At 44.3% G+C, this 9,231-nt stretch overlaps 1 protein-coding gene and 1 non-coding gene across 2 annotated transcripts; both read right to left on the bottom strand.

Annotated features, from left to right (window-relative positions):
* Nucleotides 1–635: 635 nt before the first annotated feature.
* QC764_0040310 lies at nt 636–706 on the bottom strand. The gene has a single exon. It is a non-coding gene; the product is annotated as a tRNA-OTHER (tRNA).
* A 6,892-nt stretch (nt 707–7,598) lies between these two features.
* QC764_0040300 (uncharacterized protein) lies at nt 7,599–8,804 on the bottom strand (the record flags this gene model as incomplete). Its single annotated transcript, XM_062940284.1, has 1 exon — nt 7,599–8,804. The coding sequence occupies one exon, from the start codon at nt 8,802–8,804 to the stop codon at nt 7,599–7,601; it is 1,206 nt and encodes a 401-aa protein (XP_062803448.1).
* Between the last annotated feature and the right edge of the window lie 427 nt (nt 8,805–9,231).

Genomic DNA, 9,231 nt, shown 5'->3' with positions numbered 1-9,231 from the left:
TAGACCTACGGTAAGGACCTGCGGTTAAAATACCTAGGGCTAAGGTTAAAGTAAATAAAATATATATATTTTACGGTAAACTTAAGTAAAAATTAAAGTTTATAAAGGAAAGGATATAGAAATATTATAATATTAAAAGGCTCGAGGGACCTTGCCTTAAGGGAAGGGATATAATATTCCTTTTTATACGTAATTTACGTATTAAAAGGCCTAATAAAAAGCTAAACTATAGGAAAGTAAGACTATTTAAGGTTAAAAAAAAGTTATCGGAAACGGTATTTAAATTAAAGCTACCTAGTACGATACGTTTACGGTTATATACCTTTTACATCTTACTTTTAAAACCCGTACTATATATAAATAAAGTTAATATATAGGTAATAGCGAAAAACGAAAAAGAAAAATATAATATAAAAGAAATATTAAATTTACGGTTTAATAAAAGCTAATTAAAATATTTAGTTAATTAATTAGGATATCCGACTATAAATAACTCGTAGGAACTATAAGTATACTTTAACTACCTAGATAAGTAAAAAGAATTCTACTAACGATATCCGGACTAACTAAAACCTAAATAAGTAAAAAGACTCGGCCCCGGCTTATAGCTAAATAACTATAAGACAGAGCTAAAAAAACCTCGACGGGAGTCGAACCCGCGCTTTCGACGTAATAGTCGACGTACTACATACTATACTACGAGGTTAAAAGGTATAAAGGGGATTAAATATAAATAATATTACGCGCCTTAAGTACCTTAGGAAGTAAAAGGCACGCCATTAGCGGTACTTAGCGCGGTTAGGAAGGAAGGACCGGCTACGCCAGGATCGAAAGAAAGGTCGGAGGGCTAGCCCAGGCCTAAGGAAGGATTTAGGGCGTAAAGAGACTATAGAACGGTATCCTAGGCGGCGTCCGGCCGTATAGAAATATCCGGCGAAGAAGCAAGAAACGCCGTAGTAGTAGACTACGCTACCTAAGCATCCTCCTCCTGGATACCCCGCGTAAAGAGGCGCTCTTTACGCACGTAAAGAAAGTAACGTATTCGTTTTACCCAAATAAACTAGGCAATTAATTACGAAAGTTAATCTTTAAGCTTTTATTCCTTACGCTTAAGTCTATCTTACTCTTCTATCGTTCGGGTTACTATAGAACGGTTAATTACGGTATAAAAAGAAAAAAAAGATCTACCTACGGGCAAAACTAATATTAGATCTATTATATAGGATCTTATAACGTACGCACTCGGCGTACCGTAAGGACCTAGAGGCTATAATATAAGGGGATTCGGCGGTAAAATAAGTAGAATACGGTATTACGGTAGAATTACGGCGGCGGATTCGGGAGGAAAGGGCAAAAGCCTATTTAGTTTTATAATAACGTTTCTACACACGGTTAAATATAATAAAAGTAAGGAGAAAAGAGGAGGAAAAACCTATAATATAGTTAGTAGTAAAAAAAGATTAAGCCGCAGGGGCTTCGGCCTAAAGAGGAAGTATTATATTACGGTTCTAGAAGATAGTAAGGCTACGAGGGACTAATTAAGACTAAACCGCGCCGTCGAGCGAGGCTTACGGTCCAAAAGGGCAACGGACCAATAAAATAGGGACTGGGGACCGCGGTAGGGCTTACGGTCCACGGTCCGGCATCGGCTAATTAGGAGCGGACCGAGGACCGTCTATAAGTTAACGGTCCACGGTCCACGGGTCTATATATATAGAGGAACTAACTAGTATAGATAAATAGTTTTATAATATATAATATAAGTTATAATCGTTAATATTTAAACTATTATAATAGAGATAAGCCGTTATTATACACTATTTAGCTATACCGGACCAGGATTATTTAGAAGTACCTTTAACCAATATCCCTTTTAGAGGTTCTAGATAGGGGTTCGTCATAAGTAATCGACGTACTATACACTACACTATAAGGTTAGAAAGTATAAAGGGGACTAAATATAAGTAGCACTACGCGCCTTAACTACCTTAAGAAGGGGAAGGCGCGCCACTAACGGTATCTTACGTGGATAGGAAGGAAGGACCGGCCGTACTAAAATCGGTACTAAAGTCAGGAAATAGCCAGTTAGGCAAGATAGGAGGCTAGGAGGAGGGGTCGGTATTAGGAGTAGCAGTAACAGGAGGATCGAGCGTAGGTATTACCTCGCTAATAATAGCGGCACTCCGCTCCGAAAAATATTATTTCTGCTAGCGAAGGCGGGACAAGTATATAACGGCTTCTTACGCTTTACGCGTAGCCTCTTCGGTTTCACGGTGGGCGTCTAAAAGTCATTTCTCGGCAGCTAGCTCCTTTAAAGATAAACGACGATACTCGGCAACCAGGTACTCGACTAAATAAAGTTAGACGGAGTATCGAGAGAGAGACGGACTAACCGACTTATAATAATAGAAATGCCCGATACGTCGTAAGTATAGCCTCGACGTATATACTCGCCGTAACGGGAAAAACGCTCGTAAAGGTAATAAGTTAAGTTATAAGCGGTATAGAACGAATAAGGTATAACGATAAAACCTTTAAGGTTAATAAAAGCGGTTAGGGCTAGGCGACGACGGTACTACGGACTAACGCGCGGGGAAGGGGGTTACGAGGACCTAAAAACTCTATAAAAGTTAAATATTATAGTAATAGGGAAAAGAGGAGGACTTACAAATAAATAAAAGTAGGCGATAAGCGGTTATTTTAGGCCTCGGGACGACGGGACGTTAACTTAAGAGGAGGGGTATTATATTATAGTTAAGCCAATAGGCAAAATAGACCGTATACGGGGTATAAAACGTATAGATAATCGCTAGTAGGACTAATTAGGGTAAGGCTACACGATTATAAATAACAGACTAAGAAAATATAGTAATCGCGGCAATATAACCAATAGGGAGTCATAGAGGATTATAGCGATTATTACGATTATTAAAAATAAACAGAATAATTACTATAATCAGGGCTTAGCACGAGGTCTATATATACGGAGGAACTAGCTATATAGATAAATAGTTCCGCAGTATACAATTCAAGCTTATATTTACGGTATTTAGTATTTACATTAAGACATTTTATTATATATTGTTTAGCTGCACCGAGCCACGATTATTCAGAAGTGCCTTCGACCAGTATCCCTTTTAGAGGTTCTGGATAGAGGTTCGTCACACTCAGCCTATCTCCATCCGCCTCACTTAGCTCATCTCCCTCCGCTCTATCTCCCTCTACCCTCTTCCTTCTATAAAGATTATAGGCGCTACACTTTCTAGACTGTAAGTTAATACAAATCGTCGATAGTTTGTTAAAACTATTTCTATAGCTCTATACAGTCCTTACAAACTTAGCTCTAAAGCTTCCTTATTAAATAAAATTATACTTTCCCTAGGATCCGATAAAGTATAATATTTCTGCATTCCCACCTCCGCCGTATACTCCCTTACATATTACTCGCCTACCTTACACTACTCCTCCCCCGAGTATTATTCCTAAACCATACACCACTCTTCCCTAAAGTATCGCAGTAGCCGCCTCTAAATAGCCTAAACTTAAGAAATAGTTTTCTTATAGCGAGCTAAAAGTAGACGAAAATACAAAACACTACTTATATACGCTTTATTGTTATTGCTGTCCTGTATGTAGGCCGAGCTGTGTTAGTATATATTAAAATACAGCTTTTGTTTGTGGATTTTACAGTGCATCTGAGCCTTGTATATTACAGCGCCTCAGAGGCAATACAATGGCTTGAATCAGCAGTGTTTAGGGACCACGGTTGCCGGAACGGAAGCTCTGCCTCCGGAAGCAATCCGAAGTCCCGGAAAGCCGAGCGCTAAGGCCGGTGCCCTGCAGTGGTTAAATGGTAGCGCAACGTAGCCTGTAACGTGGACCCTAACTTTATATTTGGGTAGCGCATTTAGCGGGCGTTCGGGCCCGGGAACGGAGTCACCCTCGGGGAGCAAGTAAGAGGCCAATGGCCTATAAAACCTCTGCCTCACACCCTATCCACTGTGGTATTTTTTAGTCTATAAGGTTCAATCAATATACTGGTTCACCACACTCATCAGTGCCTCACAAGCCTATGTTACAGTGATTCTCTTCTATATATTACAGGGCGCCGCCCCTGTAATCCTCCTTCATTCAGTGCCATGGCAACTGTCGAATGCTGCAGTCAAAGTCTTCTTCGCTTTCAGTGTACTGCGCCGATAGCTATTTGAGCCTATATTTACAGGCTTTAATAGCACCTATTTCAACACTTAATAACAAAGCCTTTACGGTTAACTGTATGTCATAATCGCTGATGAAGAACCAACGCACGGAGCGCGGGACGCTCCTGGCCAATCATTACGGACCAATCGGGAGTGGGAGCGGCCGGCTCACGGTGATCCCAGTGAGCGGAGCGATAGGATCACGATGAGCACCGTGAGCCATAGGAAGGAAAGGTGATCTGGATCACCTTTGGGGAAAGTGATCCAGGTGATCCACTGGTCTATATATACGGAGGAACTGGCTGGTGTAGATAGACAGTTCCGCAGTATGCAATACAAGTCACAATCAGTAGTATTCAGACTATTGTGATAGAGACAAGCCATTATTGTACACTGTTTAGCTGTACCGAACCAGGATTGTTCAAAAGTGCCTTCAACCAGTATCCTTTTCAGAGGTTCTGGATAGGGGTTCGTCACACTGTAATTAAAAAATCGCCGTAGTTTTTAATTTAAAAGGTTTATTTATTTTTCTTTATTTTCTTCTTCTTTAATATATAGTGGTTTGGGGTGCGGCCACAGGCCTAAGGGTTTGAGTAAGGAAGTGGGGCTCTCGGGGGTTCAGGAGTCATGTATATAAGCGGTCTGCTTCGGACATTCTATTTTAGACAGGACATCGACTTTTATTTCTTCATATTTTTGTGCCTTGCACGCGTGCAGGCAATTCTGGCCCTCTGATCAGGCCGATTAGGTGCTTATTATGTGGCCTGCGAGCCCATAGAGTCTTTTCTTTGTCCTACGTGGAGTGCGGCCTGCGAGCGAGCCACTGTCACGCAGGTGTGTTCATTCAGAGACCCTGTTGAGGGTATTGTCACAGGCCAACCATATGGTAAGGCAGGATGGAGACTGCAGCCGGCCGTGGTGGCCAATCAGGTGGAAGGAAACGACGGACCTGCAGGACAGCGGGGCGCTCACTCTTGGCAGAAGTGAGCCGGCTCACCTGGCTCATTGGTGAGCGTGGTGAGCCAGGACGGATCACCAGGCTCACTGGTGAGCGTGGTGAGCCAGGTACGGAGGTACCTGGAGGATAGAGTTCTATATATACGGAGGAACTGGCTGGTGTAGATAGACAGTTCCGCAGTATGCAATACAAGTCACAATCGTTAGTATTCAGACTATTGTGATAGAGACAAGCCATTGTTGTACACTGTTTAGCTGTACCGAACCAGGATTGTTCAGAAGTGCCTTCAACCAGTATCCCTTTCAGAGGTTCTGGATAGGGGTTCGTCACAGGTATATTTGTGGTGTTGTGGTTGGTTTGTGTGTTTTCTCACCATTTCAATAGGCTTTACTTCAATAATAAAAGCGAGGTTATTTAAAGCTAGACTTATAGTAAAGTTAATTAAAATCCATAGTCTTTAAAGCTTTTAATTATTATTTAATATTAAACTTTAATCGTTTAAAACAAGTTCGGGCAGTTAGGATAGAAGTTATATTTCGTTTAAATAGATCGAGGCATATTTAAAACGATATATTAAGAGTTAGTTTTTAATTACGGTTTGGATTTTATATAGGAAATTCGATAAAAAAAAGTTATTTAGGGTATTCTATAGCTTTTAGTTAATTTTACTATACTTGAATATAACGGAATTTAAGGGGGCTTTTTTATAGGTTAATTACGCGCTATACCGAGGTTTGGAATAGCTAGATATATAGATTTACAAGATCTTCGAATTGAATTTTTATAGGGTTAAAGGTAATAAATAACGAGGGTTATATATAAAAAAAGAAAAAGAATATTGTCTTTGTAAATCAGTTAATTTAAAGTAAATCGGGGAAAAACCCGATTTAACCCTATTTTGGACTCCTTTAAGTTATTTGACTTGCGTTGAATTAAACTCGTTTAGTTTGATCGGCGCCTTAGTCGCTGGCCTGAAGCTGCCCAAGGGTGGGTGGATTCGCCCAACCATAGTGCTCTCTACACCCGGCATTAAACATATCCTCAACTCCCCCGCTGAGACTTAAATGTGTCAATCGTCCATTTTGAGAAGGGGGGCCCTCACTACCTTCTTACGTCTTTCGACGCAATCGACACAATAAGTTAACCGGATTCCGAGTCGCATTACGATATCTATGAGATTCGTCTGGATGACTATCAGGGTCCCCCGTGTAAACCATTTCGAACTCGGCGTTAAAGATTGAATGGACTTCTTTCAGCGTAGCTCCAACTAGCGGCTGGTTAAGCATCCAATCAAGAGCACGGTGGAGGAGGGAGTAGAGTCTATCAGGTTCGCTCTCGTCATATGACATCTTGTAGTATCGGACCCAGACGCTATAGAGACATGGAAAAGTAATGACATTCCACTCGTGAGAATCAATCGTTAGCGAGCTATCGAAGGCGCTGAACAACTTGAATATTTGGAGATGCAGACGAGGCTTTCTTTGCTTGGCGTGCAACGCCTTAAGCAAGCAAGGTGGGAACTGTGACGGGCAACGGTAGATAACATCTTCTAGGCCTGGGAGCTGAGAGATAAGGTCTGCCAGTGGTTGCCAATGCCCATCGCTCTCATAGGCCTGGCTGGCTGGGATAGTCTGATGTCTGGGCCATTGATCATCGCCTTTCGGAGTCAAGAGGATTGCGCTGCGTCCATTGGAGGACCCGGGGAGGAAACCGTATAGATGTGCGCGAGCTGTGTCAAAGTCTGTGGTCCAGGGCAGTGATAGATGCCAGGATCGGTTTGCGTATTCGGGGTGAAGCGGATTAATCTGCCTACTATCCAGCTCCCCCATGCAGCCAACTATGATGAGGCGGCGAACATGGGAAAATAAATTGTGATTCCGCTGCTGGAGTACTTGTTTGCAGTTCTCAACATCTTGGGCCAATTGAGCGGGATCACCGATGTAAAAAGGTAATTGTATCAACGAGAGCCGCAGCGGCAACAGAGAAACAATGTCGGTTGGCTTGTGAAAGCGCTCTCAGGCTGGAAAAGTGTGAGTCGAAAAGGAGCTTGCACATGCGCAGCAGAACCTCATTCGGTAGCGTTGTCAGCGTTTTTGGTGGTGCCATGACAGGATGTCTGGTGATGGCGATGTTCGGTGTTGGGGGGAAAAATTCTAGAGCATGGATTGAGGGGGAAACCCTGGGGGGCTCCTTCCTTTTTTATAACTTCTTACCCCTCTTCAAGGGCCATCCTTAATCATGTGGTCGGATAGGAAAAATCATGTCGACGCCTTCAAAACAAACATTCCCGTTAATAAGAAAGTTAACATTTTGCCTAGCTAATTCAATAACTAACCGTTAAGCAGGGGGTATCTAGCATAATTACATAACTCACTCGCCTAGACAGGCATCGACACCGGATTTCGGTTAGGTGCCCAACACCAAGCAGTCCCACCAGCCACCTACGCAGGAGGACCAGGGTAAGCTGGAGGTATATCATCATCCTCCACCCGCTGTCCTCCTCTCCCAGCTCCTCCATTACCGCCACCTCTTGTCATCTCGATACTCTCCGTGACCCGTCCCGTCGGCTTCCTTTCTCCCAACCACTCCACCGGATACCGATGCCGAAATCCAAACTGGCCCCATAACTTGATCTTTGTCATGAGCGACATCTTCTTCCACTGCTCCCTGAAGTCGGCCTGATGCTCTGGGCTTCTTTTATCCTCTATCGCCGTGAAAAAGACGAGAAAAATGAAAATCAGATTCCAGCACACCGTTCCCAACCGGAGACACGACTTGCCCAGCATCAACCGCCTGAACCAGAAGAAACTTTCGACGAACCCAAGAAGAAAAATGGACGGGATAACAGCCGCAACAATGATCTTCCACGGCTCGATCTTGCTGCACTTCCCGGCGTAGGTGTAAGGGCAGGGTCGCGGCTCGCCAGGAAGATGGCAGTGTGTGATATAGGATTGATTGAAGCTCTTGAGATCCGATATGAAAAAGCGTGCATCTCCGTGGAGAGGAAGTCCACCATTGCGGGTTGGGGGTAGATCCGTCGGCTTGACGTGGATCTCTCTCACTGGTGACGGGTAGGCTCCCCTATAGGAGGGTGTGGTTGTATAGACTGGGAAGACGGTGGCTTTGGGGAGCATGTACTCGTCGAGGAACTCGGATGGGAGGCGGTCGCCCCAGTACCTGAGCAGATGAGATGTGGTGAACTCGAATGGAGTTGGGCAGCTGGCTGGGGCGGTGAGGGTGTGGTCAATCCACCAAAGGTCGCTCGTAGATGGGGGCCTAGTTGTCGTTGATCGGAACCGGTACCAGCCGTCAATCTCGGACCGGGGGACGGCGTCCGGGGGCAGGAGGATGGTGGCCATTTTAATGTCCCAGTCGCGGTTGGTGGACGTTGAACTGCTCGTCGGTGTGACACCAGGGGGAATGTTGGTATGCTTCACCGTGTAAGGAACACCCGGGACATATGTCTCGTAGCATGACGTTAACCCGGTTGTACCCTCCGGATCGCAGCCGTTTGGTAAGTAAGATGTTGCCAGGGCCAGTAATTTTGTGCGAGTCCACCCAGTCCACTCGTTGGCCAGTGCTGGATGAATCACACTGGCCATGATGGCCAAAAAGGCTACTGCATGTGGGTTTGTTTGTACCATCATGAAGACATGGCTGTGAAGAAGGAGACCACAGCGAAGCTAAACAGGGCGGCCCGCAGTACTTAAGACGTGTGCCCAACTTGGCGCCGGCAGGGTTGGCAATGATGTTTACTCGGCGGGATTATGAAGAAGGGATAGCTGAGGCTTGGCAATGTGAACTAACCCGTACTTGCACCAACCGTAGGGCAGAATGAGGACATGCCAAGGCTCTGCCAAACAGCCAAGCTCAATAGGCACATGGTAGGGCTGATTCGGTCGCGAGATCACGGGTAGGATTGGGAAATTGGGAATAACTTCACGGGTGTGATTTCTCTGTCCCATCTAGAATACTGCAAGCCTGCACGATGCGACACTACACCCAAGTCGAAAAAGCTCACTCAGTTAGAAGAGGAGGCTATTGTCCAATACATTATTAAGCTATGTGCGCGAG

Source organism: Podospora pseudoanserina, chromosome 2 (genome assembly GCF_035222485.1).
Source record: "Podospora pseudoanserina strain CBS 124.78 chromosome 2, whole genome shotgun sequence".
NCBI classification, from domain to species: domain Eukaryota; kingdom Fungi; phylum Ascomycota; class Sordariomycetes; order Sordariales; family Podosporaceae; genus Podospora; species Podospora pseudoanserina.
Note: the sequence above shows the minus strand (reverse complement) of the source record. Positions and strands in the feature narration are given on the sequence as shown.